This window comes from Centroberyx gerrardi, chromosome 15 (genome assembly GCF_048128805.1).
Source record: "Centroberyx gerrardi isolate f3 chromosome 15, fCenGer3.hap1.cur.20231027, whole genome shotgun sequence".
In the NCBI taxonomy this organism is placed as follows: domain Eukaryota; kingdom Metazoa; phylum Chordata; class Actinopteri; order Beryciformes; family Berycidae; genus Centroberyx; species Centroberyx gerrardi.
Window position 1 is genome coordinate 18,143,849 of NC_136011.1, and position 20,167 is coordinate 18,164,015.

General features: G+C 41.1%; 2 protein-coding genes across 2 annotated transcripts; one reads left to right on the forward strand and one right to left on the reverse strand.

The window, feature by feature from the left end:
• Positions 1-375: 375 nt before the first annotated feature.
• On the forward strand, positions 376-12,983 carry insyn2ab (inhibitory synaptic factor 2Ab). Its single transcript, XM_071895349.1, has 3 exons — positions 376-1,538; positions 5,127-5,198; positions 12,800-12,983. The coding sequence occupies exons 1-3, from the start codon at positions 376-378 to the stop codon at positions 12,981-12,983; spliced, it is 1,419 nt and encodes a 472-aa protein (XP_071751450.1).
• A 2,855-nt stretch (positions 12,984-15,838) lies between these two features.
• LOC139908593 (indoleamine 2,3-dioxygenase 2-like) lies at positions 15,839-19,813 on the reverse strand. Its single transcript, XM_071895350.2, has 10 exons — positions 19,668-19,813; positions 18,464-18,559; positions 18,190-18,309; positions 17,898-18,016; positions 17,692-17,706; positions 17,473-17,572; positions 17,166-17,283; positions 17,021-17,072; positions 16,579-16,727; positions 15,839-16,430 (listed from the first exon to the last, which is right to left on the reverse strand). The coding sequence occupies exons 1-10, from the start codon at positions 19,755-19,757 to the stop codon at positions 16,054-16,056; spliced, it is 1,236 nt and encodes a 411-aa protein (XP_071751451.1). The 5' UTR covers positions 19,758-19,813; the 3' UTR covers positions 15,839-16,053.
• Positions 19,814-20,167: the final 354 nt, after the last annotated feature.

Here is a 20,167-nt window from a genome sequence, read left to right on the forward strand (position 1 = left end):
TGAAATCTCATAGAAATCTGTTTCATCACGGGTGAGACAGAAAGTCCAATATTTCTCATTTGATTATGTGGACCTTAATTTGAAAGCATTGCAAAAGGGAATAACTATAAACATACACTACTTTGGTGTATTATGAAAGCAATTTTTAGCTTCTTTGTGTGATCAAAGCAGCAAAGCAGATTAATTACATACCCCATATAAATCAAGCTTTGACTGATGAGAGGAAATATGTAAAGGATATAAAGCAAATGTCACACAAGGAGAAAAGAATTAGGTCATCTGCTGTCTCTAGTTTGATCCTAAATCGAATTCCTTCCCACCAGATAACAGAGTAACACAGACTCTGAATTTTTTCTTCTACCTTTCTCAGGAAATATGGTGAGCAAGGAGGACACCAAATGCGTGGTTCTCTCAAATTCAGATGAATCAGATTCGGAGACGGTCCCATCACACAGCCTCGATGCACATTATGGACTGGAATCAGGCAAGCAGCAGGTAAAGAAGAGAAACAAGGCTTTACAAGTACGTTTTAAGGATATCTGTGACGCTCAGAACGAGCACCGGGGACGTCGCTCCAGGTCTATTTCCTGTAAAGTGACACACAGAAAGTACATGACCATGCCTGCCAGACGCTCTATTCCAAACGTGACCAAGAGCACTGGCGTCCAGACGTCGCCGGACCTTACCAAGCGATACAAGACTTTCCCTTTCGAGAGGAAAAAAGGACATACATTTAAACATACTGCGTTGGTGGAAGACTACAGAGGGCAAAACAATGGATTTTTGAGCGATATGAAGGCAACGGGAGAGGATGGACGAAGTATGGGGGAGTCCTCTAAGTACAAGGGTAAGATTGTGGGGCAGACAAAAGCATTGCTTCACCACACTGATGACAGCAGTGGTACAGAGGATTTGCTTTCCAGTGCCAACTGTCTGGATGGACCCTCATGTCCAGACTCCTCACAAGAGTGCCGCCCAAACAGCCCTCCTTCCAGAGGGGAACCAGATTACCAGGTTTGTGGCACTAGGACAAAACACAAAGGATTACCCAAAGAAGAGACGGGCGCTAGCACTTCCACCAAGCGCCAGCTGGCCAACTCCGAGGAGGTTTCACAGGATACCAGGTCAAAAGGGATGGGCCCAGTTGCATGGAACTCCCTGACACGGGTGGAGTCTCTAGGAAGCCCCTCTGCGTGCTGTAAACGGAAAAAGGCCGCACAGCTGAATGAACAGCAGTCACAGACACTTCCCCATAGTGCTAAATGCTCTGTGCAGGCACAGGGGCAGTGTCGGTCAAGGCACGCGTCAGCCTCTGCTAAAATCCAGCAAACAGCTGGGGAGGACGAGGGCTTTCCTCCAGGAGATACAGGAGGCCCAGGCTTGGGGACCAGCCAACAGATAATGCCCTTATCTGGAGACAAGGATATCAAAGCACAGCTCCAGGCCATGGAGAGCCTCATCAGCTCCAGCCAGGAGACCATCAAGGTCCTGCTTGGAGTCATTCAGGAGCTGGAGAAAGGTGAAGCACACAGAGAAGGGTGAGTAAGCTTTTCAATAGACCTTTTTAATCGTGCAACCAAACTTATATAATACATTATTTATGCTGTCACAGATAAAAAAAACAAAAACCTTCAAACTTGTCTTACTGGTGTGACATAATAAATAACTGTATAAAGGCCTAATGGGGCGTGTGAGTGTACATGTTATATTACTGCCAGTGTATGTCATCTTGATGCAAGGGCAAGTGTGCATCCAATGATTCTTAATATAGCACATATCATTAGAGACATGTACCTCTTAAGGGGAAGATGCACTAACAAGCTTCATAAAGTTCTCGAGCCATGTCCAATGGTCAGACTGGTACAGCAATGTGACTGCCGTAGGTGTAAGAATCCATGTACTCCATCTCTAAAACCCATAGCGACACAAAGCAAATTGCATTTAAGCCTTATCCATATCCACTGGAGAACAAGGCACCCTGATGTGGCTCTGTGGAACCTGGTTTTAAGGCCCAATTAGTGTAGCCTCATAAAGCTTTGCCTTTCATCTCCAGAGAACTGTGGCTCCTATAGTGCCTTCACTGTGCTGTGTTCCATCAGTATTAGAGAGGTACAGTCACAGGCCGCAAAGCCTGCTGTCTCTAGTACATCCCCAACTTCTCTTCCCCTTTTGCCATGCCTGGCCAGTCAAATAGCCTTGTTTAAAGCCAAACTCTGAGATGAGCCAAAAAGCAACTAAAAGCCTTCCTGTTCTCTCCAGTGATAAAGACATGGTGTCCTTTGATTTTTCAGTAACTGCTTTTAGCATACAAGCTGATGCCGTGACAAAGGGAGAAAGCAAAGCCTTCATCCCACAGGGTCACAGGCACAAAAAAAATCAACTTTTCAACACAGCATGCTGGCAAAGGGATATTTGATTCACAGGTGTTAACTCCACTGTTGACATTACCAACAATACTATTCAAAGTCATATTTCACTTATTGATGTTTGTTTGTTTTGTCATACTTAACATGCATTCTTCCATATGACTCATTCAAATTACCTCCTGGTAAAGTACAGAGGGGAACCCCGAAAAAACAACAACAATATGCATGTGGTTGTCATCAGTTTCACATCTCTTCAGGTTTCCAAATGAAGTGTTGACACGGGACAGCCAGTATTGCATGGCTGATGTCAACTATCAACCAAAAGTGAAACTTCTATGGAAACTTCTAGGGAATTAAAATATACTGGGCTTTTTTAACAAGTTGCTTACTCAATCACAGCATAATTGAATTCCATCTTAAAATCCTGATGGACTTTTATGTATTGTGACCTGTGTTCAAGGTTTTTCTCATTACATTATCTCAAAGTGGTTGGCATTTTGAATGCCAACAATACATCAGCCAACAATCTATTGTGATTTAATGCCTGCTTTTTTTGGGTGTCTATATATTTATTAATAAGAAAGACCCATAGCTTAATATCCTTTTCTATGTGTGATACATACTAAGTTTATATACTGTATCCGTTAATGTTGCCACATACTGTTCTACATACAGTATTAGAGTGCAAGAAAACACAAATCCCTCTACCCTTGCCAGTCTTGGTCGCATGCCAGAGTCAACACTGCTTGTGACTCCCAAAATCCTTTTTAATCATCTCTGTAGATTTGCTGACTGTGGCTGTGTCACTGTGCGTATGCGAGCATGTATGTGTGTGTGTGTGTGTGTGTGTGTGTGTGTGTGTGTGTGTGTGTGTGTGTGTGTGTGTGTGTGTGTGTGTATGTGTGTATACCATGTGTTAAACACAGGCTAACACATAGAATACTGTGGCCTAATCTGGCACTGGCCATTTTTCACAGGTTATCAATAAAACAGAAAGTAATATCCATTCCCCCGGCAGGCAAAGCAACAGGCACGTAGGCGGGGGGGTGGGTGTGGAGTTGGAATGACGAGGGCAGGACATATTCCAGGACAGCTGACGTGGGCAAACAACACAGCAGTGAATCTGTGCCAACAAACCGTCAGCTTAGAGAACGACTTTCAGACGTGCAGCCTTTTTTCCCATGAAGTATCCATAAAGTCATTTCGTGTGACAGGTCACTGCTTTAATAGAATGTCATTATATTGTGTGATCAACATTTTGCCCTGAATGCTATTTTTTTGTGCTGAAAACAAGCAATGTTTGATATAGACTTAGGTCTATACACTGCAATCATTTGAGCGGGGCCCTTTAAATTACAAGGATGCACGTCTGAAAAGCCAGGCAGCACTACAGCATTAGACCTTGTCTGTGCAGTGAGTTACTGTCCTTGCTCACAGCTGTTCAAAGAGACTTCATTTGAGAACAGGACAGGATGGATGAACTCGTTGACCTTGAGCTCCCATCAGCATTTTCGATCCAAGCCGAGGCTGTTCTCTCTCCCCCGAGGAGGTCACCTCTCATGTCATGGTGAACAGTTGAGGTCCAGCCCCTCCACATGTCATCCATCAGAGCGAAGGGCTGCCGTGACAGCAAGCAATTACATGTGCTGGTCGAACGCCGACGCCTCCCATCATCCCCCAGCACCACTGCAGCTTGCCATCATCCCCATCGGTACATACAGTACATACAGTGAACATACAGTGCAAGTACCTATATGCACACCTGCATGCACACATGCATTCTTCACACTCTGCACACCTGCACACACATGGAAATATACACTCATCCCCCCCCCCCCCCCCTCTCTCTCTCTCTCTCACTCTCTCACTTTCTCTCGCTCCCTCACTCTCACTCTCTCTCTTACTCACATACACACACGCACAAACACATCAGTAACAGACACTCCCACACAAATGAGGCAAAATAAATGAACAATGGGAGATATGACAGACAGGGACTGCAAGGCCCAGGACAGAACAGATTTATTTATAAATCCTCATATCTCCATAAAATCATTCTTTATAGAATGTGTCCACTCTGACATGTGCTCACGCTGGCCGCCATGATGCCTCAAGAGATGGCTGTAAAGTGGATCCTCTCAATGTGGAGGCCCTTCAACATAAATAATTACAACCTTCATACAGTACACAGCCTTGGGGCTATGTACTTGTACCATAAACAGCAGAGGTATCATTTGTCATGTTGGTTGTCTTTGCATCCTTGAAACTCATTATATCTGTAGCAAATTGAGTTGGATGAAGAATAAAAAAAGATATACAGTACATTGGTATATGCAAAGATATTGATTTTTCATTACAGATGATTTATGCAGCGTTTAGTTGCTACTTACTGTCTATAGAATAGAGACACAGAGCACATTTTTATACCATGTCTAGGCAAAACAAGGTAATCCTATTATGTAAAATCAGCGTGTCTACACACTTGATTAACCAAATCTGAGAGAACTGCAGCATCAGAAACACTACTGCATCTTCAACTGCTAAATAAATAGCAATAAACAACACTGGGTGAATACCAAGCTGAAAAACATTTGGCCGAATGTGTAATGTTTGTCAAATCGAGAAAAATGTAATGCTCACTTCCCCATCAATAATTAGCAGGAAATGAAAGATATAGGCTGATGCCCATACGTGTTGAAATATGAAACTTAAAACCTATCACTGGAAATCACATTTATCTTTTCACCTTTCTATTCACAGGCTGTCCTACCGAACAGGACAAGACACAGCAAACTGTGACACTTGTCGAAACAGCGCATGCATCATTTACAGGTGGGCCCTTTTCACTGCCAGTTTGTTGTCAATGCTGCATTCAGTGCTGTTTGCTGTATGATAAATCCTCTCAGCGTAAAAGAGATGCTTACATGAGGTGTTTGGTGCAGTGATGTTGTTCTGTCCTGCAAACCGACTGTGAAAAATAAAGCACTCTATGACGTGCAGAGTATTTAGAGTGGTGTGTGACTAAGTTATCGTAGCTGAAGAAATGAAAACTGCTATTGTACTCAAAAGTTAAACACAACTAATTGAAGCCTTTGTGGGTAATTGCCAGGAAACAGTGAATCCAATCCAAAAAAGAAAAATCATAAAACAAGCATAAAGAATATGGAAAGTATAACACAAAAAGGCATTTTTACAGACATAGGAACTACATATTGGGTGTAACATTGTAGCATGTCATTGCTACAAAGGATGATGAAAGAAATAATATCTCCAATATAATTTACGAGGCTTTCTGGGCAATGTAGGCCCTCTGACAACCCAATGGAATAAGTAATTATACACAGCAGTAAGAAGGGAATTCAATGGGAAATACGTTTGGCCCTGTCGCAGAGTAGCTGGGGACCGAGAATCATATCCTGTCACCAAAAAATATGTCAAATTGCTCAGAAATGAGGATCTGAGCAGCTCTATACACCGTTGGACACCCCGATCAGCAATACGTTATTTTCTTCAAGTGCTATTTTGAAAAAGAACTGTATTTTTGTCAAAATACACCATGGTCTTAGTGTGCTGTTAATGTTCTGGTACTTTCTGTCCACAGAGAGCTGTATAAATGGCTCAGAAGCAGGTGGGAAATCCACTCAAACTGTAACCTTGTGTCATTTGTCACTGCAATCCAAAAGCCTCTACCCCTGAACCCCCTTGTTACCTTGCTCACTAAAACAGGAAACCAGACAGCTGTTGGAAAAATACACTCCAGCCCAGAAAATACACTTTCTACAGTGGAACTTTTGAAGACTCCATTGTCCTTCAGATAGACCAGAGAAAATGGTTTGGAAAACTTCAGAGGCTTATATTTTAGGTATATGCGGTATATCCAACTCATTCAATGTACAGCAAAGAAAATGGATTTTGTCCACAGGACTTTCCAACTTCTGCATTACACTTCCCTTCTACACAATACCCTAAGAGAAGAGAAGAGAATTGCTTTCGATCAGAAACATAACAAGATCAGTATAAAGTGCAGGCTAGGAAAGAAAATGTAAGTTCTTGCCCTCAAATAATACAGACAAATAGCAAACTATGTAGGGGTATCCTTGTGGCACTCCAAACATTAAGCTACAGTGTATTAGCAAATATTTACAGAAACTGATGCATATGCCCCCCCCTAATCCTCCAATTAGAAAAGTAATTTCCACAGTAACCAAGTGACTGTATGGGGCCTAAAGACAGTATCAAATATCAAAAAAGCTTTGTTTTTTATGTCTATACAGAAAATTACATATTTTAGTGAGACCAGTGACGTAGCATTTATTGAGCGGCACAAATGCAGGCACTAAACTGAGCAGCCCTTTAGCATTAGATACCCTGACCACATCCCTTGACCATCTTGTTCATTGTGACCTGAAAATCACATTAAAACTGTATGTATATAGCGTGTCAGATTATCTGAACTGGCATCTAGAGATGATTGCTGTTGCAGTGTATGATTATAATTTCTTTCTCATGCAAGGATCGATAATCACAAGTAACTAATGTGACAACGCAAATGCAGTGGGACCTAACTGAGACCTGTTCAGTAAATAGAAATAATCAGTTTGTTTTTGCCACTTTGTATTTCGTCTCAGTCTTTTAGAAAATAGTCATCTCAATCACTTAGGTGCTGTCTTGTGTTTCAGCTTGATGGCCAGAACACTGCAGTGCATTGGTTTGTGTGTATCAATGTCCCTATTGATTAAACAGGCCTTTTCATTGATTTGTTTTCAACTGTTTAAGGATCACTTGAGATAAGTGTAGCTTTCAGCTTGGCAGTTCTTGAAGTGTAGATGTGCAAGAATATTCACAGCTATGTGAATGTCATGTGAAATGACCTAATGTATCTACCTGTACTGCATTGTGATTTTTGTAGTTGAATGTCATGTCATTGTGATACTGTGCCATATGTTGTGTTATTATTGATCTTGTACTGCTAACAGATTTAGAGAGTAGATTTGTTGTTTCGCCAAACTGATCAAACAGACAGAGAAGCATAGAGAGGCACACACTTCAGGAATGCAGGAATTTACAGGAAGAAGGCCATCCTTCAACAGAGGGTGAAAGAAGCTGACTTAGTCATTGTTTATTTCACTTATCACATCTTTATGAGACAAAGGCATACCTACTCTGTCAATGTCAATGAAGCTGTGAACTTGACTTCATAAACAGTCTGAACAATATTTAGCACCAAAACGTGCCTTCAACCTATTTGCACAAAACCAATCCATGTAGAATTGTAATAAGATGGCAATGAAGATGTGCGCTGTCGAGTGTATACAAAGTGGAAGATTATCATTTCATCTATGCTCTCTATCATCAAATAGTTGTTTATTTCAGCTCAGCCAAATGGTTTCTAACTGTCCTTGAATAGAGCAGAGCTGTAGTTGGCAGGCAGGATGGTAATCTATCACAGTGCTATCTATCTCTGCCAAAGCAATAGTCATAAATATCTAAAACTCTGCAAATAGTGCTATTTGGTATTCTTGAGCAAAACCCAGCGACACAAACTTTCTAAGACTGAGTGATGCTTTACAGAAAATATATCCTTTAACTGACAACAGTCAACAAAAGCAAAATGTTCTGTGGTGACGTATTTTCACTTTTTCAACTCTAGTGTATTTTTTACAGTCATATAAAATTACCTCTAACAGTAGCTGAAGCAGTGTACTGCTGTATGATTAAATCACTGGAGTCTCTGTTATTATATCTCTCTGTGAATCCAGTGAGTCAAACTGCTGATAGGGCAGCAATAATCACCTTGCTGGAGACACCACTCTGTGTGGCAGCTTAATGAGCTGGCCAGAGTACAGTGAGGCAAATTAAAACGAGCCAAGAACAGAGCAAGTTGGGACCAAAAGGCCAATTATTCCTCAAACTTGGACAGCAACTGCACGTTGCAACCGTAACCAAGATTAGCAGCCACTGAGATGCAGCCCTTAATTTCGGAGCTGCACGACAGCTCCAATATGTCCAATAAATCCAGGACTCCAGCCGCTGCAGAGCTCAGGTAGTCAATCTATGGGTCTTACCCAGAATTCAGCTCTCCCCTGACATTCCCCGCCCACCCTCTGTATACTGCAGGATCTCATACATCACGGCTGCAAATAGGGCATACATATAGCGAAGTGAGAGAGAGAAAGAGATTGAAAGCAAGGAAGGATGAATGAGGAGAATAATACCCTATACTGTTGTACATCACATACGAATAGACTAGGGAATGCAAAGAGAGGGGAAAACAATCTAATATGACTGACCACAAAGAACAGTTCCCTTAGAGGACCCTGGAGAAAAATATTCAACCCAAAGATGGATGGTTTAGAGTTGACACTTGATCCAGCCCCTGTTCCTCATATTTCCCTGCTATGCTTATGTACATGCAGAGTTCAAACAAGATTTACAAGCGCATCAGTCGCAGACTGTGTGCGGTCTGCTATTGAGCCAACCTAGAGTACCACAGGAAGCCCAGAAAAAAACTTGTTCAGATCAAAGCAATAAAGGCTTATATGCTTATCATGCTGTGATGATTATAAAACTAGAATTTGAATCAAAGTATACAGTAAGAAAACAAAAGATTTGCTTTTCTCATTCTCATGTAGTGTTTCCAATTTGGAACTAACAATGAATTTGAAAAACAGTTGAGTTCAATAAAAGGCAACTACAATGCAATAAGATGAGATGCAAGGAGCTAATTAGCACTTGTATACCATGCTGAGATCGAGGAGCTGTGGTTGGTGAACTGTTGTCTAGAAAGCATATTCTGCTTTGTTCTCATTAATGTGGTTTGGTTTTTCTCTGTGTTTTTGTGAAGCAGAAAGCCATGTAATAGGCCTGGGCAATGGCTTTTATATCTGATGTACATCATGTACATAACCTATGGGAAGTTACCGCTTCAATTGTTACCTGTCAGTGGAGGAAATAACTGTCACTCTCTGGTGATTTAATCTAACAAGCCCAGTCATGTAGTTTTGAAGATGTTATGCTATGCTGGGCTTGAGCTACTCATCTTGTGAGCTGGAGAGTTGGAGTTGTGAATGGCCGAAGGAGAAATCATGGGAGGAGGAAGACTTTACATTGATGTGCCAATAGCAGAAAGAAGAACAGTGACGAGTGGAAAGCAGGTACACACTGCTGAGTGAATAGAGCATGCAGTGCTAAAGAGACGTCTCACAGCAGCAAAACCCCTCCCATGAGCAACAATCATTGAATGGTGCTCAGCTCACCACGACCACAGACAAACAAACCGCCACTGATCACAGCAACAGCTACTCACACTGCATAGCTAAAGAGATGATTAATCTGCTTTGCTGAATGCCCTAGAAAAGCCTCCCCGTCTCCAGCCGCCTCAATCTGTTTGTGTATAGAGATGATCTTAGATCTAGGGCTTTTGTTTGCTGAAGCACCTGCTCCCTAGAGCCACCCGCATCGCACAGTGCTGCCTCTGGCTTCCCACTGAGGCATTTGTCCACAGCATACAGTAATTGCAGCGATCTGCCAAGTGATTAATTGCTTAATAAGTGCCAAGACCATTCTGTGATGTGCTGTGCTGCTGTGATTCTGCTCTGCTCTCTGTTGCTTGGTTTGTCAAGTCAAGACAAGTCAAAATTATTTATAAAGCACTATTAAAAGACAGGTTCATTACAAAGTACACAAACACAAAGGACACAAATACAGATAAAAGTAAGAGGAAACTAAACAAAGGGCAATGTGAACAGGAGATGCTGAATTGCATCACATTCTCCAAGAAATAGTACATCTGCCAGGAAATAGGTTTAAGTCTGGACTGAAGAGGAAATGCCAAACAAGCACAGATCCTGTACAGACTGTTCAATTCAAAGCACTGAAGCATCACAACACGGTTATCGGTTAAATAAGCCCACTAATGTCACTTAGATACCACAGGTAACAACGTCACCTAACGTCAAAGTTTATAGGGCAACAAAAGACATGGATGTATGTAAATGAACAGCAGAGAGTGGCTCGGTTAGCCCCAATAGGACGCTAGATGGCCCTGTCATTAGTAGCGTCCCAAAGATCTTTATCCAACTCACTGTTAACGAGAACTTCATTTAGCGACGCCCTCCAAACGCCGGTTAAGGGGCCTGGTCTCTTAAGAATTTGTGCCATTTTTATATTGCTATTATTTTGAAATTAATTAATATTACAGTCAAAGAAAATTATGTTTTATGTGTAGGAGGCTTCAGGCTGGCTAGCCATATAGCCAAATATGCTTCCAGCGTTCTTGTTGGCAAGATTGAAATCCACCGAGCTAGCAGCTTGTTCAATGCATTTTCCCATTAGCTAGCTTGCAGCCAGTCCGTTTCTAGTACACAAACATTATACATAGTCTGCATGAAATAAGTATCTATGACATGGTTTGGTGTCACAAAAATGTAAACTTTGATGAAATCGCAAGGGGAGTTGTGAGTTTTGTAGATGTTTCAAAATAATAGCGATCTCTGCCGAGCCTCGCAGATCGCGCAGAGCGGTTGCCACGGTAATGAGGGCCTCAACTGCGTGAAACTACTGTAAAACACTAAATACAAGCCCTTAGCTGAGGAGATCATTTTAGGGGCTCCATGCATCACTCCTAAAGAAACCCCTGGCCTCAGGGAATTATTTGCCTAAAGGGACAAACTTAAGTTTGACACCGGTTTTTCATGCAACTGGCCACTCAGATACTCACCGGTTGATGCGCCTTTTAAACGTCAAAAACTCCGTGTCCATGGTGGCTCAAACTTACACTGAGTGTCCTTGGGCTTAGTATCATGAACACGCCACCATAAAAGTTTCAATAAAGTCCTCCGGTTTCACGAAACACAGCTTTTTGGAGCCGGGAGCTACAGCTAACTGATACTGCGCTGATGACGTCGACTGCACGCACAGGTCGCGTCAGCGTCATCAGCGTGGTGATGCGACATCTCACTGACTGACTGCCTGACCTGAATTTGGCTCGTGGTTCCCTCGGCTGCACCCATGATAATGTTGTGATACAGAGAAACCAAACCAATCCTGCTTAAATCACCTATTTTACGAATATTGATAATAACCTTGATAATAAGCTTCAGGCAAATTCGGGATCCCATCCATTTTGTCAAGTTTCTGTTATTGATTCATTGGATTTCCCAGCCTGCCAAACTCCTGTTCAGTTCTCCATCCAATTCCTCCCCTGAAAGCTTTAATAGAGTTAAATTTTTAACTGACACTTATCTTAAGGGTGAGGACAGTTCCCAGGATTCATTCTGTCACTTTGAGCATAGCATATCCTTCAGCTAACTAATTAGACTGCCCATCAAAGCAGTTAGCCTGTTAGCCTCCAAGCTTCTTACCTGTACATCTATCTGTCTGCCTGCAGCTCTCCAGTCCTTGAATGGTGAGAATGAGCTGTACCTATAGGAAGAAGTAATATCCATTATGCCTTCCTAAAATGTTTTGATTAATTAAACTTTATGAATGCAATGGGTTGAATGTTAATGTCAGCGAAAAAAATGACGATGGATCCAAAATGCCCACAAACACTAAAAACAACAGAACATTTCAGTATCAGATAGGCTTTGTTGGGTTGGCTGTTTCCAGTGAATTTGAATACATGAGGGAAATATTTTCAGTCATTGTGCATCACCTTGGCAGGCAGGTAGCAGATGATTCATTCTCTTTCTACTTCCACCCTGGTGTTTTCAAAAATTTAGCACAGGAATAAACACATGAAAAGAGTAAAGTGAATCAATAGCAATAAAAAGAAAGTAGATGATGTATAATAGCGCATTTATCTCTTGCTTGAATACAGGCAGTAAATCAGGGTCTGCTTGGCTTCTCAATGGTTTCATTTGGATGGGATTAAGCTCCACATTTCTCCCAGTCCTGGGAGATTTAATCGGAGAGAGTTCAACCACGGGGCCGGAACAGAATCAGACGATGACCAGCCTGGGATTACACTGACGGATGTGGAAGTCTGATGTCAGGAGCAACCCACATTCAGACTTTTTTTTTTTATATACAAATATCATCTGTGCAGGGAAAGCCCTTTGACTAAAATACAGAGATGGTGCAAAGGAATTCTATTACTAGGCAGCACTGAAACATGAATATGTGAAGCAAAATGTGCTGCCAGGGTGTCCTCAGTGCAGGCAAACTGTTTGCCCGCCTCCTAGCCTCCATCTGGCCCTCACTGGATTACTAACATGAAAAAACTGAGAGTCAAAAATGTTAAAGCTACTCAAGAGACAAATCATTAACTTCAGATACCTTCTATGGGATCAAAACCAATGCACCAGATTTTGCAGTCACGAAGTGGCACAAATGTAAAATTTATCATCATTATGGGTGTTTTTCTTCAGTGCCATACATTAATCTGAATCATCTAATATGCTAAAATGCAATTTCTTGTGTTTGTGTCGCAGTGTGGAGCTGGACTTCAAGCAGCAGGAGGACAAGCTGCAGCCCCTGATGAAGAGACTTTGCCCCCTGGACAGCCAACAATGCCCCGCTCTGCCTTACTCCAACGAGGTGTTCACCTCCACCCCGAAGCGCAAGTCCAAGACAGAGTCCAAGAAGCATGCTCGCTGGAAACTTTGGTTCCTTTGAGGAAAACACTAAGGCTTTAGAAACGGTCTTTTACTGGGTACATTAATGCCCCTGTTTTTCTCAAAATGGATGAATGGAATATTCAGAGGAATGGAATATTCAGATAACGACAGAAACCAGTAGAACCATTCAGTTGGGATTCTGAGTTGAGGCTGCACTGGACTGCACAGTCAATTGGGGGATAGCAAAAACAAAAACATTTTCTTGTGAAGGTTTAAATCCTGTCAAACCTTCATTTTCTGGCATGTTTGCTGGAGAGGATCAACTTACACCTGCAAAAAAAACTAGGTGAGCCTTGGGATACATTTTTGTATATATTTTTTAAGATGTATGAAGATGGATGTTATTTATTTACTGGGTAAATGCACCTCTCACTTTTTATTTATGGTTTTAAATTGCATTCTCCAATGCAATGCACTTTTGGTATTTTTCCCCCATAGAGCATATTGCTTGGCAACAAGAGGAGCTGCCATGTGGAGGGCCTTTTCTGAGTGAAGCTACATACTTTGAATGGACATCAGCCCCACCTCCGGCAAAGCACAAACATTTGATTATTGAGAGGAACATGCATAAAAGACTGAAACACAGTACAGGACATGACAGTATGTCAGCGTTGTTCTCACATACCCGTCTATTCTCAGTTCTTCTTCCTCATCTGTCTACATAACTGCTCCGTTTCTGTCTGTCTGACTGTATGTCTGCCTCCCCGCCTTAATCCCCTTCTCTCTCTCTCTCTCTCTCTCTCTCTCTCTCTCTCTCTCTCTCTCTCTCTTCCTCTCATTGTGCAACCAACCAACCAGCCAGTCAACTTTGTCTCAGTCATCCTGTCCTTTTCTGTCTCTCCATCTCTGTTACACTCTGTTAGCTACAGTGACACATAATTTTCAGAATCTATAGTTCAATATTTGTCCTCTTCATCTTTTAGCAAAGTATTATCACATTGAAGAAATAATTTAAAAAAAAAACATGTTTGGGTCCCTCCTCTTAAAGCAGGTGCAATCCCTTAATGCAGAATGAGTCTTATGGGCTAAATCAGATTTTTAACAGCATATATAATGTGGCATTTTTTCCATACAAGAGTTTACTGAATTTGCTGCTGTTTTGATTACTTCTAAGGCAGAGTATTTTCTATGATGACTTAAACAGTGTTTTATTGAATTTCCAACAAAAAGTAAAGGATATTTTGACACTTCTCTTTGAGTCCAATAAGAGTTGGCCTTGCCTTTCGCTCATGCATTCTCTCACTCACAGCAAAATTATGTGTTGTAAAGTCATGAACTTAATCTTTTTTTAAAGGAATATGTTAATTGAATATTCAGTTCGCTAAAAGTACCACAAGCAGTGTCGTTAAGTAATATTAAATAATATTTATTTAACTTGCCATTCCACTGTAAATTTCACTTTGTAAAATTAAATAACATTAGTTCCTACCACGATTATAAAGCATCAAACATCTGTCTACCAACCCACACAAGCGATTGTGCACTGAACTTGCAAGAGTAGAAGGGCTATATACTTAGGGAGTAGGGTAGCAATCTTACAGCAAGAAGACTTGTAGCCACCAGCTTTGGTAAAACACAAAAAACACTGATGTAGCAATGATACAAAACTTGCACGCTATTACAGCATAGGTATTTACTGAATTCTTGAAACAATTTGATAACAGCAGCTATTGTGTAGGTTATGTTCTTGATAAATGTCCAAGAAAAGTCAGGAAGATACTGTACCTAAAAACTGACCATCATTAGATTACACACCAGATGACATTATCATGTTATCTGCAACATGTCACCAATTTCCATGCAAAGATCTGTACCTTGAGAAAGTGCAATTCAGTGATTATGTGCAATATTATGCATTTTTCTACTGTTTTTACCTCACAATTAAAACATTTTCAATTGAAGGTGATTCAGTGTGCTCCTATATGTCTATTGAATGGTTCAAAGGGGCAATGTGACAGACGATAACATCACTGCTTGGTGTTGAAGCCATAACACCTGCACATAGACAGAACTGCATTCATCCCGTGTCAAACATTGCATTGTTTTATATATTATTATCATTGTTTTACTATTATTGTTTTTTTATCTTTTGTACTTTGTTGAAGCAGAGTTGGGCTCAGCAGTACTGTTGTTCCTCCTCCTCTCCTCTAATGTGATTAGTTCTCAACAGCAAGGAGAGACAATACGTCAAGACTGGGGAGGTTCCAGTTCACCAAACTTGAACTTATCATCTGGAGTGACCTGATCCCACATCCACATCTCTCTCTCTCTCTCTCTCTCTCTCTCTCTCTCTCTCTCTCTCTCTCTCTCTCTCTCCCCTTAGCTTCTTCTTCCTTACTCTGTGTCACACTCACTCTTGTACCTCTGTTTTACCAATATCCTCCTCTGTCATCTTTCTTTATTTGATCCCTGTAGCATATCCTTTCTCTATTTTTCCACTCTCTTCTTTTGTCTCCTCCCTCTACCATCAAATGTTCCTTACTCTCAAGCACATGGGGGTTTCTATATTCAGCCAGTACCACTGGTTACCATAGATAAATTAATTTATTGATCAATTGCAGTTCCAAAAAAACATTTTTCTTCCATTTGTAGCATTATTTTTTATTATTTTATGTTTTGTAAATCATAATAAAAGTAATAGTAATAACAGTTATTAAATAGCATACAGCATAAATAGCATGAATAAGGAAGTAATAAAGTATCAAGTAAGAAAATAAACATAAAAATATCAACACAATTGTAATTAAAAACATTAACTTACTAAGGTCAATATAGACACACAGGTCTACCAATATATTGTTGTTTTTTTTTTAAATATATTTTCTGTTTTTGAATACAATATAAATACACTATAATATAATACCTCTCAGATGTAGCATATACTATAAAGGGTTTAACAATTATTTCAAAGGAATGTGTAATGTGAATTATTCAGTGTCATCAAGGACTTTGTGGCAGAAGTTAACAATGTAAGGAAAGAATCTCTCCAGGCCGGTTTCATCCACCCCTGATAAAAGCGTAGTGCATAGCAATATACGTAGAATATTATAAAATACAGTGTTTTAAATTTACATTTCAGGTGTTTTTGATGCAAGCCACCTCTCTGAGATCAGTGCTTTCTGGGTGGTGTCACGGACACTCTTGAGGAAGACCATGGGGCTGGATCCGCCAGTGCCGGTGTCATCCAGCGCACTGCCCGCGCCTCTGAGCGGGCAGCCCATGGTCCGGGCGCGGTTACCGGGCACGACGATGTACTTGGCCACGGCGCAGAGGTGATAACTCCGTAGATCCCTCAGTGCTAGGACACAGGAGTTATAGGCCTGGCAGAGAGCAGGGCTGGAGCAGGACAGGATGAACTCTCGCAGAGATGGACAAACAGACAGAGTTTCTATCAGCTGACAGTGGGCAGGAGGCATGTACTCCCTCATGCGTGTCAGGTAGGCCCCTAGAGAACAGAAAAGAGACCTTGAGAGGAGAAAATAACAACCTTTCCCCAAAACATTCTCTGTCAGAGCAATCAACTGACTGCACAAACACACTGCGATTCATTCATGAGAGGCCCATGGGTATCTGAGGAGGTCAAAGGTTTTTACCTGAGTCATCCTCATGCTGGATGCCCAGCAATGCATCAAAGCACTGAATGGCTGAACTCTGGGCTGCACTTCCGCCTGATAACAGAATTGGCTCGTTGCTCACACCTTCATACAACAGCCCACCTGGAAGCATGGGGTTGTCTCGCCACCTAAAACAGTACAGACCACATATTGTAAGCTTCCTCTGTATAGATGGACATGCAGGAGCAATAGAAGCAAGCAGCAATATAAAGTGACATTTAAACTACATTTACATTATACATTTTAGGCATTTAGCTGACACTCTTATCAGTATCAACTTACAATAAGTGCAGCAATACTATACAGTACAGTAGATGGGATTTTTGATGGGGGAAAAAAATGAATATGCAGATGAAGTGATAAAGATTGAAATCATTAATAGTTTGAATATGTAGGACATTGTAACATCCCTCAAACTCACCCTGAGAGGAAAATTCGTAATGTTCCATGAAAATCAGTTGGATCCACGTGTTCTGGAAAGAACAGAGATCAGGTTAGTGTAATTACCTTAAATTTCCGTATGTAAATGCATAAAAAAAATTATGTTAGGTTTGGTTTGAACTTACTGTGCATGAGTTCGAAAGTTTCCTTCATCTTCTTCAGAGACAGGGTCAATTTGAGGAGACCGTTCTGCATGCTGATCAGGTCACAGTTGTCCACAGCATGCATCACCTCCAGAGCTCCCTGTGAAGAGTTCAGAGAAGAAAACCAATCACAAAGCTAATCAGAGAAACACAGAAAGGGATGGAGGCACGGGCGCGGGAGGGATAAAGAGAGGGGAGGGGACAGAGGCGACAGAGAAAAGTCAGGCTGAGGTTCAGAAACAGCTAGCATGACAAGAGGAGGAGGAACACCACAGCTCCCAGTGCTTACCTGAATGCCTGGACTGGCAGCCATCTCAACCAACAGTGAAACTAGGAAAAATCCCCTACAGCTCTCACTGCCAGGGAGGGAGAATATTAAGTCCATGTTCCTGTAATTGAAAGCATATGGAAAACGTTATTGGATAGTATAAGAAAATGGAAATAATGTGAATGTGTGTTTGGGAAATTCAAATTGGTGTGAATGAACAGGGTTTATTTTTGTACTCACTCAATTTCCATATCCCTGAAATGAAAATGAGACAAAACAGTAAAGGTTATTCTCAGTCATCAGTGAAGAAAGAAATAGTTATTTTTCCATGTGAATTTTTGAAATTTAGACATGCAGTTTTATTGTAATGTTAGAATGTTATACAATGAAGGTCTGTGGGCTATGGATCTTTAGGTAGGATGAGGTAATTAAAAAACATTACTCACCCAGCGGGATCCTTCAGTTTCCAGTTGGCCAGAACTGCGTCCGCATAGGTCAGGATGGGTGGAAGGCCGAGCCGGCGAGACACCAGCCAAAAGGGCAGGGCCAGGGCTTTTGGGAGAGTCTGTCGATCACACAATCAACAATTACACCACCATAACGGTAATCAGTAACCTTACATTCTGGTGCTCTTGCCTGGCAGGGGCAAGAGAAAAAACAAGCAAGCAACTGTTGAATTCTATAAGCATTCCTGTTTGCAATCTTCTGAAAAAGTGTAGATTGCAATCTAGGTTTTACCTCAGTGGGTGCATGTTGTCCTTCCTGCCAGACGTAGCCCATACTGATGAATGCCAGCGACAGGTGAGCCAGCCTGAGCTCCCGATGGCTAGTCAGGCGATGGGGACTCAAGACAGGCATCTGGGTTTGGGATGAAATTGGCAGCAAGTTTTAGTTTTGAATATTTCTATTTTCAGGAGCATTGGCCTCCACAAATGAAACACACATGCACATTTACACAAGTGAGTTCCTAACTCCAAACAATGAGTGTTTCCATGTCTTTGCTCATTCTCACCTTGTGAACCAGATCCCGTAGTTGATGCGACTCAATCAGATGTGTGAGATTATTTGCCAAGTCCATCCATGGTCGATAATATTCTGGAAGGTCAGTCTAGAAAATAATAAGAATAAAACAACTTGTTCATTGATTCAGTCTTGATTGTTTTTGCATGGGGACTTTTCATGCAGGGTGTAATCACTAACATCATCAGTTCATGTTTTCCATGGTACTTGAACTGCATGTCAGGGAATGACTGATGCTATTAATCAGACAGTAAAAAGCAATTAAAATGAAGGGGCTGCTGGAGAACTGAGAAAATTAGCTAAGCAGAAAACTCTGTGATACCCAGACGAGAAACAACTGCATGAGCACAGGCTTTTTCTAGACAAATAGGCCTTGGTTTAATGCTGATATTTTTTAAGACTTTGTTATTATTTAATTCTACAGCCAAAAATTGAATCATTCAATTCAATGGGCATGAAATAATTTGAAGTTGTGGGAGCGGAAGGAAGTTGGTGATTACAGGTTTTACAGTGTTGTATAAGTCCATATTCTTCTCATAAGCTGTCAACTAATTTTCCACTGTACAAACTATCAAATATGAAACAACTAGCAGCCATTTGTACAACATGTACATACAATATTTGAATCAAATGTTTCCTGTTCCTGTGTTATAAGAATATCCAAACTTGGCATTTAAAATGTCATCTAGTATCTGATCGATTCAGTGCTTGACAGTGAGCTGAGCAGACCCAATCTAGTAAGTGGGTCGATAGAGACTTGAAGAGACAAGTTGCAATGGGATCACACCTCACAGTTCTGCCTGCACTGTAGTGAGCTAGGTCAATGATTGTCTATATAACCCTACTCAAAAACAAACATAGTTATCAGTTTCACCTGTGGAGGACCATGTGTGCTGTTAACAAAATAGTTCAATGAAGAAAACAGGTAATTGGGACAAATGGAAATATTCCTCATTGGCACATTTTCTCAGCAAATGACAAAAATCACAAGCTGTATATAGCTATGTATAGTATTGTTATATGCTATATGTAGCTATGTATAATATTGTTATATCATGAAAGGCACCCTGTGACCTTGTTTCACGTTTGTGTTGATCATTAGGCTATATGGCATAAAATGTAAACAGTGTAGTGAGAGGAAGCGTGTTAAGTGTTTCATGAGAGAAAAAAAGATAATTTAGTAGAGTGAGACTCACCGGGGGCTCTTCAAGGAGAAATCCAAGCTCCTCAGAAAGATCAAAAGCATCGAGGTCTGCCTGGAGTGTTGCTCTGCTGTTGGTCTCCATCGGCTCTGCTCTCTGCTCAACTGGCTCTGACTCTGAGAGGAAGTTCACTGTGCTTGTCTGAGAGCTATCACTTGTTGAGCTTGTTACTCAGCTTTCAGTTTGTCACATCCCTTTTTATTGCATGCTCACAGCACCAACGAGCCAATCAGATTTCTTACATCAACTCAGAACTAAGATGATTGATATTAGTTGGCAGGAAATGTCATGGCATATTTTTTCCTTTCTCCAATCCTTCTCTAATATAGTGGACATCTTCAAACTTTTGGCTGATTAAATAAGATGAAAATAGTATTGTAACCGCCATGTCACAAATATGATTAAGATTATAGCTTTGCATGCAATTTTTTTGCCCATTATGGATGGAATTTTCAAAATAAATATTAAAATATATCATGAAAACGCAGGCTGCT